Below are 20,949 nucleotides of genomic sequence, written 5' to 3'. Positions count from 1 at the left end.
ATATAGTTTAAAAGCCTAATTACTGGTAAAAATTTCAAAATTTTAACTATTAATACATCTTTCTCTTAAATATTTTTCAATTTTAATTTTTTTAATTATAAGATCATAGCAATGTTAACTAAATTCTAATGAAACTAAATAATTCGTCGTGAATTTGTTTAATAGTTCCAAAAATTATTTTCAAAATTGAAGATTCAAGTAGTTATGAAAAATATATACATAAATAACAATACACAACGGCAGGACCAGACGCTGTACGAGTAGATAAGTGTAGTACACGTCATTACTCCCGACGGGTCAACCATCACCTTCACCTTGACAGCTATGAATTTGCAGTTAAAATTCAACGCCAACTTTGAGTTATTTTTACTGAAATACCCCCGTTTCCTTTATTTTTATATTCTTCCCGGAAACCTGGTGATTTTGTTTCCACTCATCTGTCATCTTCCTAATTCTTTTTTTTTTTTTTTTTTTTTAAAAGAGATTTACTTGTCTTTATCATTTTGTTTGTGCTGTTACTAAATTAATGAACTAGACTGGTAAAACTTTATTATTATTATTATTATTATTAGGTTCTATACGTGTTTCAAGAAATTATAAAATTACAATGAATATATTAGTATTTTCATTCAACTAACTTAGATTAATTCAATGTAATTCAAGAATAAAATAATTATACCTGCTATTTCACATCCTATATCCCATTTTAATATTTAAATTAATTAAAAGTAGTGAGTACATAATTTTTCAGATTCCGTACAGTCTAACCGTATATCTACTAAATGTGATTATTTTTTTATTTATATACTTTAGACGGGAAGTGAAAATATAATTTAATTTTTCTTTAATATGTTCAAACTAAAATTAAGCCATCATCATAAAATTAGACTAGAATAAAAAAAGGAGCATTCAAAAGCATCATCTAAAACCGGGGGCCAAACTAAAATTTCCATTTCTTGATCAATTCCCAATCAAATCACAAAATGAGAATGATCTTGATCTTTGACCAATCTCAGTTGATTACTTGATTTTGACCCGTGATTCATTTCTCCCAACATCGTGAGTCATTGGTAATGACTAATGATGGGCCGAGAAGAAGGGAGAAAAAACAGTATTCATGGTCTTCCACGTGGATATTTTAACTAAAAGGAAAAAGAACTTCAAACAAATAATAACTTGTGCAAAAATGAAAATCAACGTGTGTTTGAATTTTTTATTTTTTTATTTTTACGAAAGGATAAAATATTATTAAAGTGAAAGAGAGAGACAGTAAATAATAATATTATATAGTATATCAGAATAATATAATCCCATAAACGTTTATTTATCATTTAAAAAAAAGTTAAGAATCGTTTATTAACTTTTAAAATTTATCTTTATATTAAATATAATAATGATTTTTAATAATTTGTTTTATTATCATTTTTTCTTTTAATTTTATTCGTAAAATAAAAAAATTTAATTAAATAATTTAATTAAATTAAAAGATACTTTATTACTAATTTAAGTAATTTAAAACCACTAAGATACGGGGAAAAACGTACAAAAAGGGCAGTAGGAAAATTAAATGTACTAAAAGTAATAAATGCATTAAAACCCACAACTACAAGAAGTCTTCGATAAGCGTGTGCATGACTCAAGCCATGACCGAAAGTTGCGGTTGACTGTGAAGAAACACGAACAATAACAAAAACAGAAACGAAAATCTCAGCTAGTTTTACTTTTACAGACATTTCAATTTCGTGTTTTTTCATGGAAACCCATAAACAAGCTTCCTTTCTTTGACCGCCTATCAGTCTCTCTCATCTCTCTCTCTTTCAGTCTTTCTCCCTCTATCTCAACATCTCCATTTAACTGTTTTTTTTTTCTTTTTAATTATATCATATGGAAACAGCAGAACCTCTTTTCTATATTACCCTTCACATTTTTCGGAAAGTTGTATTCAAATTTTCAATCTTTGAATCTATCAAATAACTCGTGGTTTTGAACCTTGAAAAATAAAATGAATATATAAATAAATACCACGTTGAATATCATCTCACCTTCCATAACTTTTCCATTCAATTCAAACCCCTAATCTCTATATGTTATCGTCTCTCACTCGATTCTCATAATATAAAATATTCCACGACTTCTGTACACTGTCTTCTTCCTGCTTTTCAGCCACGTCTTTGAAGGTTCTAGTGGACCCATTTCCTTTCTTGTGCATATATATAAGAAGAGGAGTCAAGAAGCATTCTATTCACTTTAACCCATTATTTTGATTTAGCTTTTTTTTAGTTATCACTTATTAGCCATTCTAAGACAGTGCTCTATTCAAAGACCTTTTTGATTCTTTAATCTTGATCACAGGTAATACAAGACGAAAACATACAATTCCTTTCTTTCTTCCTAAAACATAATAAGTTTATCTTTCTTGTTTCCTTTTGGGATGGTTACTGCTAATTGATCTACATGTTTCTTTTGTTTTATTTGTTGTCTTTTTTGACGAAATGATTGGAATCAATTAAGTGTGGTGTTTTTGCTATTTTTTCTTGTTGTTGATGGTTTTCGTTTCCACCTATTTGCTTTAACTTTCTTTTTCCATTTATTCAATATTGGCCATAAATATGTTTGGGCCAAGGGGCATGAATGTTACTGTACAATTTCCACATTTCAATTCAATCTCCTTTTCAAACTTTGAATTTCCTGACCTTTTTATTTAAAAGATTGCATTTTCTGCCCATTCTCAATTCACAAGGATTCGACAATTTATATTCCTAACTTAATTTCTTTACTGTTTTCATGATCAGGTGCCGTCATAAGATTATAATTCCACTGGTGATTGGAAAATTTATGGGTTTATCGCTTTCTTTACTCTATTCAGCCTGGGAAGAAATTGTACGGCACAGCTTCTTTCGTTTAGCCTACAACTATAGTTTCGGTCCTAAATACGGTGGTATCCCCTTAAGGACAGATAGTTTCAAGAACACTTCTGATACGGAAACCATGACCAAGTCACTTCAGTCAAATTCGAGAGGAAGAAAAAATTCTATAAGTTTGAAGAATTGTAAACCCCAGAATGTAATGCTTGATACCAGTTTGTCATTCAAGAATCTAGTTCAAGATAAAGTAGAGTCAAAGCCAGCACTTTCTCTTCCTGAACCAGCAATTTTGTTTTCTCCTAGACCGGTTAGTGAGCTTGAAGCTGCTGCAGTTAAAGTTCAGAAGGTTTACAAGAGTTACAGGACTAGAAGAAATCTTGCAGATTGTGCCGTTGTTGTTGAGGAGTTATGGTTAGTATTTTGATCTTAACAGTTGATCACTATTTTGGTTAATCAAGCTCATTGCTAATTATTAGCGACTAATTCTCTGTTTAAAATTTTTCAGGTGGAAGGCTTTAGATTTTGCAGCTCTAAAGAGAAGTTCAGTGTCATTCTTTAACGTTGAAAAACCTGAAACTGCTATTTCAAGGTGGGCAAGGGCTAGGACAAGAGCAGCCAAAGTTGGCAAAGGCTTATCCAAAGATGAGAAGGCTCAGAAATTAGCTTTACAACATTGGCTTGAAGCTGTAAGTCTTTTAAACACATTTTCATATCTCCTAACACCCATGATGGAACATTGGAATTAACCATATCATTCAATTTTCTATGTGTGAACAGATTGATCCTCGCCATCGGTATGGTCACAATTTACACATGTATTATGATGTCTGGTTTAGAAGTGAGAGCACTCAACCTTTCTTTTACTGGTGAGTAATGACAGATTTTTTGTTTTGTAATCAAGAAAGTACATTAACAATATGCTTTTTATTAAATTTTCCATTTTTATTCATTCTTGTGGAAAATGCAGGTTGGATGTTGGAGATGGTAAAGAAGTGAATCTAGAGAAATGCCAGAGATCTGTACTGCAAAAGCAGTGCATCAAATATCTAGGACCTGTAAGTTGAAAGCAATATATATCTCTTAAATTAATAATTATTATTCCATTAAAAATACAGTTCAAGGGAGTGATTTCTGATTTCTGTTGTTTATCTTGTTTACAGAAAGAAAGACAAGCATATGAAGTAATAGTTGAAAATGGGAAGCTTGTTTACAGAGAGAATGGAAATCTTGTCAATACAATTGAGGGTTCAAAATGGATATTTGTGCTTAGCACGACAAGAGCTTTATATGTTGGGCAAAAAAGGAAGGGTGTGTTTCAACACTCTAGTTTTCTTGCTGGTGGTGCTACTACAGCAGCTGGAAGATTAGTTGCCCACGAAGGAGTTCTTGAGGTACTACACTATTTCTACCAATGCTTATTTATATATTTGCTTGGACAGTTAAATCAGTTGCTAATGACCTAAACTTATCTCTAATGTAATGAATTCAGGCTATATGGCCATACAGTGGCCATTATCACCCAACAGAAGAAAACTTCAGGGAATTCGTTAGCTTTCTTCAGGAAAACCATGTCGATCTCACAAATGTTAAGGTATCCTTTTCTTATCCATTGTGCACTGAAAGATGCACTTTTATGCACTTGTTTAGATTTGTACCCATATGCCTAAACTTATTTGATTTTGATCTTGTTATGCAGAAATGTGCAATTGATGATGATTCTTATATTGGACAAAAGGGAGAGTCAATTTTGGGTTCTGCAGAAACTTGTCAACCCATCAGCGCAAATAAGTCTGATGTAGATTTGTCCATCAAGGAGACAACAATGGCGGCTCTTAACAAAGAACAAGAGATTAAAATTAACTGTGGTGCCAATGTTTTTGAGTGGCCTGAGAGATTACCTTGCAAATGGACAACAGGGGCTGGACCTCGCATTGGGTGTGTCAGGGATTACCCAACGGAGCTACAAACAAGAGCATTGGAACAAGTCAATCTATCCCCTAGAGTTCCTCCTGGGACTATTAGCAATTATGGGCCAATTCCTTCTCCAAGGCCCAGTCCAAAGGTTAGGGTGTCCCCTAGGCTTGCTTACATGGGACTCCCGAGCCCAAGAACACCAATTCCTGTAGGCAGCTAAGCCGTTTCATCAAAAACGACAATGGGGTCAAGAATGATTGGCAGCAAATGGGGCACTGCTGGTGCGTTATATTTAGTTTAATTAAGAAAAATAAGGATGGATCAAAGGGACTAACCCAAAGTTTTTTAATTCACTTCATTCTTTTAATATGGCTTAAATGAGCCAAGTTTTTATTTTATAGTTACTAAACAAATTCTGGCCCCTTATTTTAGTGTTGGGTTTTGTATATCATCCCTGTATACAGAAAGTTGAGACTTGATATTTACATCAATGAAGCAGAATTATTTCCATTTATAAACCTTCTTTTATATATATATATATATATATATATACATATATATACATCTTAGAAAATCGCAAGATTTTGATTATCACAGTTTATACAATCCAATAGCATTTTCTAAAGATCAATTTCTAGTTTAACATTGGATTATTATATTATTATTTTTTGCAAATCAGGGCCTTTTTTCATATGATAGTAATTTAAAAAAAAAGGGGTAAAATATTTTTTTAAAATAAATGGAGACGGTGTCTTTCACAGTACAAAATTCATTTTTTGATATTGATGCAGCAGACTGAGAAACAAACTCCATTGAATAATCAAATCAGTCCATCAAAGTGTCAATTTTGTACCCAACAATCCCCAAAAAAATTTATAAAAAAAGAATAAAGTGTTTTTGGCAGTCAATTGTTAAATATCCAATAATTAATTCCAAATTAATAATATGCTTATAATTAATCTTTTTCTGGCCCAAGATAGACTGACAATAAGCTATATAATAGGGGCAATACTAGAAATCCACTGGACATTTCATAAACATTGTTTTGTTGTGACCTTCTTGAGAGATCATGAACTCTTCTGCTTCTCCCTACTAATAGTACTATCTTCTACAGCAGCAACAGCAAGCTAGGTATATGTATTAGGAGGCTAATATTTCAGTGTTTAGGTTTGCTTTTTTTAGCTTTCTGACTTCTTTTATCATACTTCTCTTGCTTCATTTTGCCTCATGACCTATGCTGACATTACAAATGTCCAAAAAAACTGAGATTAGATACTCATAATACGTAAATAATGGTTATTTTGTTAGAGGCAAATAAGCTTTCTTGTCATCTAATAAGAAATACTGCATTTGTTTTATTTGCAACATTCTCTTTTAATTCTGATAATGAAAATTTACATGCAAAAGTGATGCTCTTAACATAAATTTATGAAATCTCCCGTCAAAATTGCAGGAACCCTAGAAATTAATTCAAACAATACTATTTTAAGTGATTACTTACTGAAAATTCCCTAAAGTAGGATCTGTTTACATTGGTCAAAACTCAGAACCAATTTCAACAGCATTTTAAACAAGGGAAAATCTTGTTTATTTTCTGGGTTTCAGTTTAAAAGAAAAGACATCAAATTAGTGATTAGACAATGATGTGAGTAAGTAAAGCTTAGGACACTACAGTGACAGAGATAGGTCATTACTAATTAATTAACACTGCATGATCTGAATGGATGGTTCAGATTCAAAGTTCCATGACTTATTATAAGCCAGATAGATTGCTTGTTATCCATCAGCCAACCTGTATGAAATTGACCAAACGTTGTGTCCTATGAATAGTTTGTTTAATTAGTTGCAATTAATATATGTAATTAATCTGAGTTCAGTGGCAACTGACAATCTTACCAATGAAGCTTCATCATAATCTGTTTGTTAAAAAGTTTCAGTTCAAATCTTTACATTGTAGAAGTCAAAATATTTGAATTAAAACTACCCAGAAACAGAAAGGAAAAATTTTTGTAGTGGAAGCTAACAAATACTCTCTTCTTTTATTGGCACCAGCAACAGATTATCAGAGGAAGAGGCTCTGCAGTCTAGGTAAAGCCCAAACCCTATATGGATTCTTACTAAATTCTTATATTGCATAGGGTCCTGTTGAGAGCTATAAAGAGGAGCCTTTGCAACGGGAAAGCTGTATAAAACTATTAATTATACAATAGTTGTTTTTCATTTCTAAGACATTTTTTTGTGAGTTGTCAAATAGAAAAGATATAAATTTCTTTAAGTTGTTTATTAGATAATCTTCTTGAAAAGAAAGGTGGAATCACTTGTCTCAGAAGCAACATTGCTTGCTCCACCAAGAAAACCAGAGAAAGGAAATTTCATCTTCGTATTGTATTTGTATATATATTTTATACATTTTAAACATTTTCTTTTTTGTCTCTTTCTACAAAATCTTTGAATATTTCAGCTGTGTGCATGGTTGTCCTTCTGAAGTGAGTCTGACCATCCATGCCAAGAACGAAGAACCACTTCTCTTATTTCTCAGTCTTCACGGATACAAAAAAGATCACCATCGTCATCATTATCATCATTAGGGTTTTCTAATTAAGAAATATGAGAAGAAGAATTTGCTTCTTTATAATAGCAAGTCTGCAGATAATCACTTGGTGGTGTTGTGTAGCAAGCTGGCAGCTTTCATCACATGATCCTGCTGCTCCCAGACAGGGTTAGCTGTTCTTTCTTATTCTTTTCTTTTTCAACAGTAACCAATTTGTCTGATTCATTTCTTTTTTAATAAAGAAAACCCTTTCTTTTCCAAACTTGTTTTAACGTCAAATGTCCTCCAACATAAAAAATTTAAAAGCTTGATTTTAACCTTTTGTTGTATTGATTGATCTGATCCCAATTTCCATTTTTTCCTTTCCTTTTTGAAGTTCATACAAACTTTTTACTAAAAACACTTCTGTCTCTTTCTGCTTTTGGAATTTTTTATTTACTTATTATCCTTATTTTTTGATCAAACAGGCCAAATCCCACAATTCCAACAAGCTGCATTCGGACCAAATCAGGTAATTTTCATCCTTCATACAACTCTTTAAAGCTCTTTGTTAGTATATATCTTATGATCTTTGGTTTTATGTTTTTAGGGTACAAAGAGAATTAATGGAGTGGCTTATGGTAAAGAACAATCATTTAGAGGGCTAAGTAGACTTGGGTCAACACCGCCAAATTGTGAGAATAAGTGTAAAGGGTGCGTTCCTTGTAATGCCATTCAAATACCTGCAACAACTGATCGCAAAAGAGTTGAATATGCTAATTATGAACCTGAAGGATGGAAATGCAAGTGTGGCTCTACTTTCTTTAACCCGTAGGATTAGCTTATGAGTTAATTACTTAAGTTCTTTTTTTTAAGGTTTAATAGGAATTTTTTTGTCGGAAGGTTAAAGTTTTGGCTGTAATCTTTAATGTATACATCTTTAGGTTAGAGATTTCCTTTTCTTATATTATATCAATTATTCTTGTTAATCCCTTGCATTAGGTTTTAACTTCAAAGAAACTCTTATTTCTCACCAACTAACTTTCCTTTATCTCTCTCTGTTTAAGAGTTACGTGGTTCTAATTACAATTCAGTGTCTAATAGAGATTATTCTCCTATGCCAACCCTTTTTTTTTTTTTAACGAGGAGAAAGAAAGTATTAACATATTATATTGATTAATGCAATTTAAAAATGAAATATCCTATTGGATATTATAAACAAAACCTAGTTGATATGTGTACTTAACAACTTGATTAAGATTATGGAGGTATAATTATTGGATCAGCTTCCATTATAACATATATATATTTTATTTTTATGATGTGTAAGTTGTCCTGGAGCGATATTGAGCTATGAACAAATACAGTATCGATAAGCTAGCCTGGAAGGATAGTTGGCCAGTTGGTGATAGAGACATAAAACAACTTGGACTTTGTATCTTTATGTTTTTTTTTTTTTTTTTTTGACATTGTATCTTTATGTTTTTATTCCATAGGCGACCACAAGAAAAATAATATTCCATGAACATATATATGCCCAGTGAAACGCGGACACGAGAATCGAAATCATGCATTGAAACTGTGCTAAAAGGAAACTAATCGCTGTATACGCATCTCCGGAGTTAATCGTGTTCGTCATGGAAAATTTACTTCTCAAAATATATAGCACCTTAACAGAATATATTCCATATAAGAATTTTACTTGAACGAAAGATTTAGAGTCTAAAATTAATGGCTAATAATGTTTTTCTTAAAAAATTCAGAGGATCCGAATTAAAAAAAAAAAAAATTTCCCATTTTTGTAAAATTTCTTAAAAAAAAAAAAATGGACCCAGAGGGATGCCTCCACATGCCATCTCTGACTCTGTTGTTGAGATCAGAAGCTTGAAGTATGAAATTGTCAGCCATAAAAAAATTATACTTATGCAGGCATACATAACCTTCAATTTGCCATAAATTGGCAATTGCTGAGATAATATGCATTTTATGAAATCTATCTTTTATTACCAACTATTTATTGACATGTGCAGAATTTTCTTAACTCTTTCATATGAAATACGATTTTTTTTTTTATTTACTTTACTCAGAACTTAATTATTTTGCACCTGCACATAATTGCACGTGATAATGATTAATTTAATTTTGGATCCTTCCATTCAAAAAGATTGAAAATAAAAAATGAAACATTCAATCTAACCATAATTAAGCAATTAATATAAATTGGTTTATCAATTTTTTTTTTCCTTTATGTATTCTACAAATCATATAATTAACTAGCAATATACCCGTGCTATGCACGGTTAAAAAAAATTAAAATAAAGTAAAATTGAGAGAATATACATATAATTTATAAATTCTTGAATGAAATTTTTTTATTATGCTATTAAAAAATATTACAAAGATATATCAATAGTAAAAAAAAAATATAGCCTGATTTTTTATTATTAAAGTACAATTAGTATATATGCATGTGTTCAGTAATATGGATTAAAAATATTGTAATTTATAGAGATAAATAAAAAAAAGTAAAATGAAAGGTGATAAAATTCATTAAGTTGATTAATTTAAAAAATAATGTAAAAAATAATTAACTCTTTATTTCATTAAAATCCATGAATAAATAATTTATTTTAAACAATTAAGAGTTGTATAAATCTTCAACTTACTTATATTTAACATAATTTAATTTAATACAAAAATTTTTAATTTTTTAATATAAAATAATAACTGCCCATATCATTACAATTTATAAATTTTGTAATTTATTTATATCACTGAAAGTTATATAAATTATTACTTAACACACTACTAATTCTCTAACGTTATATTAATCGAATGCATTTAAGACGGTTTAATTTAATCATAATTTAATTTATTTTAAAATAAATATAAAAATAAACGATTAAGTCATACGCATGTCATTAATTTGGAAGCCTTACGTGGTAATATCAAGGAAAATTCTGCCTGTTTTATATATATATATATATATATTGATTTGATAGTTTACGACTACAAAAACATGTTAAATAATCTTTAAAAAATGAGAAAAAAAAAGTTTAAGTAAGGACTACTAACCCAATTAGTGGAAATAGTTGAAATGTAGAAAATTCTGAACTTAAAAAAAAAATGAATAATATATTTAAAAGTAGAGACCAACACACATTTGCCAATAATATAGAAAAATATAATACATATAGTATTTCTAAAAAAGCTAAAGCGTTTCTTGATGATAAATAATTTAAATTAAAAAAAAATGCTAAACTACACCATTTAAAAAAAAAAAAAAGAAATGGAAACGTTAAAGTAGGAAAGATATATTAACAATTGTTAGAGTCGTTTATTACTTCACAAATTTAAGAGTAACCATTTGTTACAAAACAATACATTAATACACTAATTGAATAATTCATTGTTATTAAACTCTATCATTTTTTTAAAATAATAATTAATAATAATTACTTAAAACCATTAATACATTAAATAATCAAATCAAACCAAACCAAAAACACCAATTCAAAATAAATCTAAACTACATTAATACATTAAATAATCAAATCAAAAACAATAATTCAAAATAAATCCAAACGAAACCAATACATTAGTACATTAAATAATCAAATCAAATCAAACCAAACCAAACCAAAAATACTAATTCAAAATAAATTCAAACCAAACTAAACAAAGTCAATACATTAATGCATACTGAACATTTCACATGTTAACTTTTTAGGTAAAAAATGCTTGCTTTTATATATTTTGATTAGCTCTGCTTTCATATTCAAAATTCAAAACTTTGTGAATTGTCAAAGTATAAATTAACTATAGATTGTACGTTTATCATATGCATCACATGTTGATTACAACTTCCTTTAGCATGCAGAGAAGTTTGATTAAAGACTATTAGTTGGAGATTCACCAAGGTAGGCTCTATGGTAAACCTAATTCAGTTAATTAGATACTAATACTATCAGTTTCTTCTTGGAATTTTAGTCCAATTTTATAGAACCTACCCATTTCCTTTATTCACACAAAAAAATGTTCATTTTTTGGAAAAATTCAACGAAGTACAACTATCACCAAGTCAAAATAATTATTTCAATTTTAATATTATTATGTTAAAACTTAAAATTTATTAATAACTTAATTTATTTGAAATAGTGATATCAATTACAAAATACTCTATGTTAGAAGAAATATGAATTCATCAATCAGATTGGTTTGATTGGTCTTCCTACCTATTTAGAAAATATAAAAAGTGAGAAGTTTCGAGTTTGAGTCATCTCCACTTGTTAATGTTATTCAAAAAGGACCCAATGGGCTTTTTATATATCCAAAAAAAAAAAAAAAAAAAATCAATCCATTCTCTCATGCATCCAGAAAAAGAAAAAACATGATTTTACAAAATAGGTCATGAGTTTGAACTAAAAACAATCTCTTTAAATATTCGTGATGATTTTAAATTTAGAATCTTAATCTTACATATAAAATTTACTCAGAAAAGCGGTTGGCTCATTATTAAACTCCGTTGATAAATTGAAGCAAAATTTTTGATCAGCAACCGGGCTTAGCGGTATCATCACTGTATAAAAAGGGGCATATGAGTGATTATTCATGGCACGACAGGCCCAAAATGTGGCTGCTTATGGTTCGCAGGTTAGGAAATTTGATGCCAAGACATCCTTGAACATGAAGAAACACACATTCAATTCACACGATAAAAAGAGAAAGTGAGAATAGATAAAGCAACAGTTCTACTGATTAAATTTAAAAAGCCTAACAAATTATTAGTGTGAACTCCAATAGTTTAAATCACTCGCGATTATATCACGTGGAAAATACGCTCAAGGATCATGTCACGTGATAACGGGATAGTTCCCACGTGAGACAGACAGCATCCAACCATTGGGAAGATTACTACTTCATCCTTTTAGATTTGACAAAATTAAGTTGACCCACAATTTATTCAAATATCTACGTGGTCTCCAAAATTTGCCTCCATGTATGGTCCGTGCTTACATTTTTCTGGGTAAGGTAAGTTTGCTCGATAGCTCTCCACTTTTTGCATTTGTCTTTTTCGTCTCTCGATAATCATATAAAAAAAAAAGAAATTGAAAAATAAATAGAAGAGTTTAAAGTATTTTATTGTATTTTAATAACAATAAAAGTGTGCGGAAGAATCATATAGTTTGACAGAGTTGGGATGATTTAAATATTTGATTAAATTATAAAAATTATAATTAGAGCATATTTGACAATATTAATTATTATAATAGCTGTTAACTGCTTTTTTGAATATTGAGAAGGAGATTTGAATCTGAGTCGATGATAATACTGTATATGTACTTACCATTATATTATGTCTTAGTATATATTAATTCTTAGCTAAAAGTTAGTATTCTGTAAAAATAACTGTTTAACTTAAAATGATAAAAAAATATTAATAATTTAAACGTTCTAACATTTAGCGTTTTAAAATAATAAATTTTTTAAAAATCATATCCATTATTTTTTTTTTTCCGAATGCACTTAATTAGATAATTAATATCTTTTTTTGTCATTTTAAATTAATTAAATAAGCTAAAAACTACTTATCTCTAATAGTAGATAACAACTATGAATTGCCGAATAAGCCTTTAATCTGAAGAAACCTAAGGGCAAAATAGTAAAAGTATCCACTTTCTTTCTTTTAGTTTAACTTTCGGCACGCGTACTAATCACGCGTCGCCAACCATCTCTTTTAGTATAACAGTAAAGATAGTAATTAATTATAATTAATTTAATTATAAAAAATGAAATCATTGAAAGAAAAGAAAGACCCACACACAACGTTGCCTCGGTGTTCAAAGTCTTTTGCTTCAAATTAACAATGAGAGAAAAGAAAGAGAGAGAAAACTGAGTTTTAGAGAGAGAAAGGAAGATGATAATACCAGGAGAGACCGTCAGCTTCTAATATTCTTTTTCTGATTTTTATTTTTTTTCATTATCTGTAATTAACCTAACCCTAGATTAGAATTTTTTTTCCCATCTCTTAATTCACTAATCTTTAGAGAGCTACGAAATTCTAGATCTCCAATCCCCTCAATTGGTTTTTTGATTTGGTTTCTTCGTTTCCGTGCGACTTTTTTTCGATTTGTCGGTGCGGTTGAATCGGTGTACAGTATCGTGTTCTGTTTTGTCTCAGCATTATTTTTGTATTTTGCATTTTAATATTTTTTGGGGGTTGGATTAGGGTTTGTGCTGCGTCAAGGAGGTTTGAATTTTTAGCTTTTGTGGATTTTCTTGATGGAACCGCGAGTTGGTAATAAATTTCGGCTTGGTAGAAAGATCGGCAGCGGGTCGTTTGGGGAGATCTATCTCGGTTTGTTATTTCTGTTTTTATTGTTAAGTGTTCTTATTTTTGTTAATTTGGTGATATTGAAATTATTGATTAATTTTGTTGTTAGGTACTAATATCCAGACAAATGAAGAAGTCGCCATTAAGCTTGTTAGTGTTTCTCTCTAATTTCTGTTGGGATCTCGTGAATTTCTTCAATTTTACGTTGGTGTTTGAATTTAATTTTAGTAGATTACGTGGAATGTTGATGTTTTCTTTTGTCTCATTCACTTTACCTGAATATTTGGAATCAACAAAGTGGCTCAGTAATATAATATAATTGGAGCATGAGTTTATGTTGCAACTTACTAAGTGACTAGTTTAGGTTCTAGTACTCTGACAGAGCAAATTAAATGATGGGAGGCCCGCCTTTGCACCAGTAATCGAGTGATGAGGTGTTTTACTTGTAACCTATTAACGAAATGATGGTGGTAGCAACTAATTATGTGAGCTCCACTATTAAATTCGAACCCAACTCACCTTTACTACCGAGATTTTATCCAATGCCGATGAGGCCTTTTATTCTCTTCTGTAATCAAGCTCACTTAGATTGCATGCTATTGCCTTTGCCTCTACAAAGGGAGCCTCTGCGAAATTTAAATAGGAGCTTGGCAGAAAATTTTTACTTGTCTCTGTTTCAGCCCCATTTGGAAATTGCTTTTGGGATGGAGATCATCATATGGAGTTGCGTCTTGATATGTGAACTTCTTTCGCAGTCCCATTAATTTCTTCCCTAGGATTACAATGGATGTAGAGAGTCTTGAAGTCAAACAATTATTCCTTACTTCTGCTACTGCTAGTAATCATTATTAACTGTTTGGCAAAGATTTTAGATTCACATAGCTTATTTGGAATCATTGAGTATGTTCACAACAAAGTATCATGAACAAGTGAGCACGGAATTCTCCATGCACTAGAACTTCTCTTCGAACCTATGGGATGGTGTTTTGTGAAAATAGCATGAGTAATGCTATTGTCTATTACACTGCCATTTTTTTTTCTTCTCTTTACCGGCTGTTGTTTTGGCCTTATTCCTGCTTTCCAGATGATTATTGAATTAAGATTACGTGTAAATTTTGCTTGGAGGCAACTTATCTAGTGAGTAATGTTTAAGTGAGAAGTACTCTATGAAATGGGGAATTTTACTTACCTTAAGAATTTGCGTTGGAAACAACGGATTCATATAGCTGACTCCAACTAGTTCGAAACTAAGGCTTAGTTGTTATTGTTGTTGTTTAAGAATTTGTGTTTGTTGCGGAAATTGACCTTTGCTTTTTTCAATTATTTGGATTTTTATGGAGGGAATCATTTTTTCCTGCTGTGCAATAAATGCTGAAATCAATTTCTAATGTTCAGGAAAATGTCAAGACAAAGCATCCTCAGTTGCTATATGAGTCAAAGTTATACAGAATCCTTCAAGGAGGAAGTATGTGACGTCTTAAGATTTAGTAGTCGATTTATTTTGTGTTTAATTCTATTTTTCATGTGCTTTTGTCGTTAGTTCTCTTTTTCTGCTTTTATTATATATATATATATATATATATATATATATATATTATATGCGTGTGTATATATATATATGCATATAATATAATATCTCTGTTTTTTTTTTTTTTTATTTAATTTTTGGCAGCTGGGATTCCAAATGTGAGGTGGTTTGGAGTTGAGGGAGACTATAATGTCCTTGTGATGGATTTGCTTGGACCTAGTCTTGAAGACCTATTTAACTTCTGCAGTAGGAAACTCTCTTTGAAGTCAGTTCTTATGCTAGCTGATCAGATGGTAGGTTTCATAAACTTTGGGTATTCCTTCTAGTAGGTTTCGTGCTTTCTGAAAATTACACTGGGCTTTTGTTTTCTTTTTAAGATCAATCGTGTTGAGTTTGTTCATTCAAAATCATTTCTACATCGAGATATCAAGCCAGACAATTTTCTTATGGGCTTGGGCAGGCGTGCTAATCAGGTTTCAGTTTGAAGTATATGTTTTTTGTATAGTTATGTAATCTTCTACATTCCTGAATGTCCATATTAGATGTACTTACTAGATTGTTAATATCTGCAGGTGTATATGATTGACTTTGGTTTGGCAAAGAAATACAGAGATAGTTCAACCCATCAACACATTCCTTACAGGTCAGCCGATTCAAGCAACTCCTGTTGATAGGTTAAACTAAATGCAATTATATGGTGGTGGTAACATTTGTAACAGTTTTGAAGGAATTTATCCTTGAGCACTGGATGTTGAGATTGTTTGAATGTGTGTTTTTATACACTGAAGGTTTGGGTGCCAAAATTGGTGAAGGGGAGGGGAATGGTGGATTTTATAGAGGAAGGGGGGTGAAAAGGGAGGAGAAAACATTTACTTTGTGTTTTGGAAGATACAACCAAATGATAAAGGGAAGGGAAGTTTGTTTGGACAAGGGTTAGGGAGAGGGAATTGCAACTGTGGAAATGAATATTTTTCCTTTTCTTTGAGGTGAAATTTTTTACGTCCTGAATTGGGTTTAATGCATTCCAAAGCCTAAGAGGACGATATCAGTAAGGGGTTATCCTTTTTGTCTCTTTCCACTCCTAAAAACAATTAGATGCAAGAGGGTTTCCCCACCATTCTCATTCCCTTCCATCACTTCTCTATCAATGCATATTGAAAAAGCATTTGAGCTTGTTGTCTAATGTAATCTATGATTTTTACTGTTATACATTTTGTCTATTGTAGTATAGTTATTGTAAACAAATGCTGACAACATTTGGTAATATTCTTTGCAGAGAAAATAAGAATTTGACTGGAACTGCCAGATATGCAAGTATGAACACTCACTTGGGAATTGGTATGTGCTTCCTATCTTTTCCCACTTTGCCTTCTTTGCCATTCTGATGGCTTTACCATTGGGCAGTCCCTTTCATCACCATGATTTCATTTATTTCATTCCTGACTCATTGGGCTGTTGTAGAGCAAAGCCGGAGGGATGATTTAGAATCTCTGGGTTATGTTCTCATGTACTTCCTAAGAGGAAGGTGATTCTTGCTGCCTGCCTACCTCTTCTTGTCTTGCTGGCTCTACATTGGTGTTTTGTTCACTGATGTCCCCTTCTCTGCAGTCTTCCTTGGCAAGGATTAAAAGCAGGAACTAAGAAACAGAAGTATGAGAAAATTAGTGAAAAGAAAGTGTCCACTTCAATTGAGGTAAGCTGCACCTTCAGTTAAACATTCACCGTCTCCAATTTTATTAATCTGACCAAAGACATATGCTTTTGCAGGCCTTATGTAGGGGTTATCCAACTGAATTTGCATCCTACTTTCATTACTGCCGTTCTTTACGATTTGATGATAAGCCTGATTATGCTTACCTGAAAAGAATATTCCGCGATCTCTTCATTCGTGAAGGTAGGAATATATTATTGTCTAGTTTCTTCAACTCTGTAATGCCTATTGTGGTCTCCAGTTTTGATTTATCTATACCTATTGAATTATAGAATTGGCATTTAATGTTTTCATATATTGCTCTTTGTCATAGGCTTCCAGTTTGATTATGTATTTGACTGGACAATATTGAAGTATCAGCAATCGCAGCTGGCTAATCCTCCAGCTCGTGCCCTCGTAAGTTTTAACGTGTTACTTGTGTTTGTCTTCTGTTGGGCTTTGGCATAGCATGCATTTGAATAGTTCTTGTTTATATTAGGGCCCTGGAATTGGAACTAGCTCTGGAGTGCCCCCTGCTATTGCCAGTGCAGATAGACAGACAGGTACTCTCTCGTGCTTCTCACTTTTAGCATAATGCTTCATTTTTGGGTAGCAATGGAATCTGTTCCCTTGCTTGCGTGGAGATGTTGCAGTTTTGTTTTACTTTTTTGTAATTTTCAAAAATACTTTCTCCAGTTTGTTCTTTTACCTTTTGTTTTTCATATTGTACATGAATTTTCCTGGTAAGGTTTGAACAACCTAGCTGAAATTTCACCTACTTGTTTGTCTCTTGAGCTGGCAGTGGAGCATACTTGATTTGATGATGAATATCTGGTCTTGTAACTTCAAGTTGCAAAAACTTGATCTTGGCGTTAAAACATGCTTGTGGTTTTTAATTGTTTCTTGTCCTTGTCCCAGGTGGTGAAGAAGCGAGACAAACTGGTCAGTCAATAGATTCTGCTCGGCGCAGACTTTCAGGGTCGGGGCCTATCCTAAATAGTGGAAATTATGCAAAGCAAAAGAGTCCAATTGCAAATGATTCTCCCGCTAGTAAGGATCCTCTGGTAAGTGTTGAAGGTTTCCTGGTCTTGTTCTGGATGCTGAACTGTGTAAAGGTCCTTCCTTGATGCTGTGATGCGCAATTGAATTTTATGGCCAGATACATTTGAAGCTTGTATCCTAATTGTAGTGCGGTTTTGGCATCAGTTTTGAATGATATGTGCTTTTATTGTTTTCCCCCCCACTAAAACCTCTTATTTATGGTACAATTGCATTGTCAAGCAATAATATTGTGCCTTGTGGGCAGTGGGTTTGCCTGATTGTGATTTTGCAGGACTAGTATTGCTAATTGATATGTGTGCCTTTTTGGTCTTCGTTATAAATATTATGTGATACTGATGGATATTTTTGTATTGCATTCAGTTTAGGCCTAACCTGCATTATTCTGCATGTCACAGTTACCGAGCTCTGCTTTCATAGGACGATCAAGTCGATCCACAAGGCAAGCAGGTACCGTTTCTACTAGCCGCGATATATTTGCTGGAAGTGAGGCTGATCCGCAACGCTCGCGCACAACTGATGCAAGTCCAGGAGCCGCCCATAAAATTTCTAGTGGACAAAGGAGTCCTCCTTTAGGATCTGCAGACCCCAGGCGGTCAGCATCAACCAGAAATGCCACGCACATGAAGAGCTATGAGTCTGCCCTCAAGGGAATCGAGGGCCTGAATTTTGACAGTGATGATAAGGTTCATTATTAGGTGCTCAGTGCAGTGCATTGTTGTAAATCATGAACTTGGTGTGCCGCTAAACTTGCAGTGAATAGATTATTCTCATGAAGTTGAGTTTCGGAGAAGTGCTTAGAGGCCATATAAATCTGCATTTTCAATTTGCACGCTCAAGGCATCAGCCTGATAATGCGAAAACGGTCTTGGGAAGCTGAAGTTTGCAAATTGTAGAAGTCTTAAAATTCGACGTTTGAGTGTGTTAATGCGGTACATTTTCTTTTTTCAGATATTCCCATAGCTTAACCTGTTTCTGTTGCCACTTTGTTTCATTTAAGCTCTCATATTTTTTATGTTCCTTTGAATCAGAAGCGTTAAAAACCTGAAGCCAATGTAAATTGGGCGTTGTATCCATATTCCTCTTTAGTTTGTGTGTTTTGGGCTGCAGGGTAATGTGTCGGGTAACAACTTGCCAAGCACTATTGGTCACCTGCTCTTAATGATTTTTACCATCATGCTATATGAAAATCGAATGCTTCTGTGTCGAAATGAAATGCTCGATCTTTTAATCTTGTTCTAATCTATTTTGAAGTGTAATGATAGGTCGTTGTAATAACCTTGACACTGCAAAACCTGGGGTTTCAATGTCGTTTCAATATATGATTGTAACAAAGTCCAAACGAGGCCAATTGGTCTCTTCATCCTCTTGTCTGATCTGTTGCCCTTTTCCCGTTATTTCGTTGCTTAAACACTTATTTCCATCACTTATGCAACAACAAATTGGGTTGAGGAATGGTTCAATAATTGGTTTGGGTCCAAGTTATAAGTATCTTTGTATAAGAAACTTAGGATTGAAACATATTCTTCAATATAAATAGGAAGTCATCGATTGGAATATTTTCTTGAGGCTTTTCGTTCATTCTCCGATCTATGCAAGATTTTGAATAGCAGAGACATGAAGAAGACTTGCTATGGATTCAGTTTTATAGAAGTCATTTATTTGTCGCTCAGGCAACAGGGAGACTTTATCCTTTTATGAAGGAAAACATTCCCTGTCGTCCATTCATTTGAAAGACTAAATGTTCTCGCACGAGGAAAACATTCTATCTTTCCCTTGAGCCATTTTAACATGCTAAGAACACAGCATCCAATTTTAAGCATAAACTTTTCACTGGGTCAGCACTCTGGCTGAATTATCGGTCCTTAATCCAATTACAAGTATGGAAGGATTCTAAAGATTCATTATCACAAGAAAATGATACTTCAGTAATTACTGGTTTAATCAACTATCTTAATTGGTTAACAAGACACGACAGAGTTCAATATTCAAAAAGCAAGAAATTAGCATATGAAAAATGAAAAGGGTTTTAGAACTAATTGTTCTCTCCCTGACTCAATGTGATGATATAGGATAGGAAGATAGAACATAGAGAAAATCACCTTTGCACTTAGGTGAAAGGCAATTACATCGTCCGGTAAAGCAAAAGAAACATAAAACCAGCTACCAGTTATAATACAGATCAAATCATCTTCCACTGTAAGCACGTTGAAACTTATCAAGTAGCATTGAATTCTGTTCAGATTCGGATCATATTAGTCTACTACTCATTGTGCAACTCTGGATCAAACCCAGTTTCTGCAAGATAATCCTTAGAACCTCAAACAACTGGAAAATGAAAATGCTAATCTCCAAAAATTGGGGACAAGACACAATATCTTGAAGAAATTACGGGACAGCTAATCCTCTAAAATTGCCTCCCAGCTTGGGAAAAATGTCATAATTAACCAGTTTCTACAAAATGATCTTTGTTCATCCTAATCTCCTGAGGATCCTAAAATCCCCATGGGTATGCGAACCGGATTCAACAATGATACCCAGAACAGTTCCTTTCTAGTCACATTGTTTGTATGTTTGCATCTGCCTGAACCCAGGAAGTTATTACAGAGAACAAGCAGGATTTCTATTGCTTTTTTTTTCCCTCCCTTTTTACTAGGTTGCAAGCTAGAATCAAATAGGCACATAAAATTTATATGGTAAGAGGAAACTACACCAATAATAACGGGCATTCAATTCAAACCAAATCCTCAACGACATGCATATGCAAAACATGCCAAAAACAGTTCAAACATTAATCAATGTCACACTTTAATGTAAGTTATTTGCCCCAATTAAATATAAAAAAGGAAAAATCACAATCATATGACTTCAATTTCAAATATAAGCTCTATGACACCGGTATAAGACTCCAGGAAAGGAATAGACGCCTAAAAAACTCCCAGCTTCCTATCAGAACTTGTTTATCCGAACACAATATTTCTAGAACCAACAAACTTATCACAATTCCCAAATCAAGGCACTTTCATCTCC

At 32.4% G+C, this 20,949-nt stretch overlaps 3 protein-coding genes across 3 annotated transcripts; all 3 read left to right on the top strand.

The window, feature by feature from the left end:
- Positions 1-1,851: 1,851 nt before the first annotated feature.
- On the top strand, positions 1,852-5,296 carry LOC105637900 (calmodulin-binding family protein). The gene is made up of 8 exons (XM_020680993.3): positions 1,852-2,352; positions 2,793-3,275; positions 3,370-3,550; positions 3,642-3,730; positions 3,832-3,919; positions 4,025-4,255; positions 4,354-4,455; positions 4,561-5,296. Exons 2-8 carry the CDS (start codon positions 2,836-2,838, stop codon positions 4,996-4,998), a joined length of 1,569 nt encoding a protein of 522 aa, XP_020536652.2. The 5' UTR covers positions 1,852-2,352; positions 2,793-2,835; the 3' UTR covers positions 4,999-5,296.
- A 1,359-nt stretch (positions 5,297-6,655) lies between these two features.
- Positions 6,656-8,375, top strand: LOC105638349 (EPIDERMAL PATTERNING FACTOR-like protein 3). Its single transcript, XM_012222141.4, has 4 exons — positions 6,656-6,866; positions 7,240-7,497; positions 7,797-7,840; positions 7,919-8,375. The coding sequence occupies exons 2-4, from the start codon at positions 7,386-7,388 to the stop codon at positions 8,141-8,143; spliced, it is 381 nt and encodes a 126-aa protein (XP_012077531.1). The 5' UTR covers positions 6,656-6,866; positions 7,240-7,385; the 3' UTR covers positions 8,144-8,375.
- Positions 8,376-13,131: 4,756 nt separating this feature from the next.
- LOC105637899 (casein kinase 1-like protein 1) lies at positions 13,132-19,007 on the top strand. Its single transcript, XM_012221567.4, has 14 exons — positions 13,132-13,666; positions 13,752-13,792; positions 15,038-15,107; positions 15,315-15,463; positions 15,548-15,643; positions 15,743-15,813; positions 16,447-16,508; positions 16,632-16,695; positions 16,779-16,863; positions 16,938-17,064; positions 17,195-17,277; positions 17,360-17,423; positions 17,779-17,924; positions 18,318-19,007. Exons 1-14 carry the CDS (start codon positions 13,591-13,593, stop codon positions 18,615-18,617), a joined length of 1,434 nt encoding a protein of 477 aa, XP_012076957.1. The 5' UTR covers positions 13,132-13,590; the 3' UTR covers positions 18,618-19,007.
- Positions 19,008-20,949: the final 1,942 nt, after the last annotated feature.

Source organism: Jatropha curcas, chromosome 8 (assembly GCF_041381405.1).
Source record: "Jatropha curcas cultivar XTBG-Jc1 chromosome 8, XTBG_Jcur_1.0, whole genome shotgun sequence".
In the NCBI taxonomy this organism is placed as follows: domain Eukaryota; kingdom Viridiplantae; phylum Streptophyta; class Magnoliopsida; order Malpighiales; family Euphorbiaceae; genus Jatropha; species Jatropha curcas.
The sequence above is the reverse complement of the archived record's forward strand: the minus strand, read 5'-3'. Positions and strand labels throughout refer to the sequence as shown.

Bases quoted from the DNA above. Each gene is read 5' to 3' on its own strand.
- LOC105638349 (XM_012222141.4), top strand. From the start codon at position 7,386: ATGAGAAGAAGAATTTGCTTCTTTATAATAGCAAGTCTGCAGATAATC. The intron at 7,498-7,796 runs GTTAGCTGTTCT...TTGATCAAACAG, and splicing joins TCCTGCTGCTCCCAGACAGG to GCCAAATCCCACAATTCCAA. The intron at 7,841-7,918 runs GTAATTTTCATC...TTATGTTTTTAG, and splicing joins CTGCATTCGGACCAAATCAG to GGTACAAAGAGAATTAATGG.
- LOC105637899 (XM_012221567.4), top strand. From the start codon at position 13,591: ATGGAACCGCGAGTTGGTAATAAATTTCGGCTTGGTAGAAAGATCGGC. The intron at 15,644-15,742 runs GTTTCAGTTTGA...TAATATCTGCAG, and splicing joins TGGGCAGGCGTGCTAATCAG to GTGTATATGATTGACTTTGG. The intron at 16,509-16,631 runs GTATGTGCTTCC...GGGCTGTTGTAG, and splicing joins GAACACTCACTTGGGAATTG to AGCAAAGCCGGAGGGATGAT.
- LOC105637900 (XM_020680993.3), top strand. From the start codon at position 2,836: ATGGGTTTATCGCTTTCTTTACTCTATTCAGCCTGGGAAGAAATTGTA. The intron at 3,920-4,024 runs GTAAGTTGAAAG...TCTTGTTTACAG, and splicing joins GCATCAAATATCTAGGACCT to AAAGAAAGACAAGCATATGA. The intron at 4,456-4,560 runs GTATCCTTTTCT...CTTGTTATGCAG, and splicing joins TCGATCTCACAAATGTTAAG to AAATGTGCAATTGATGATGA.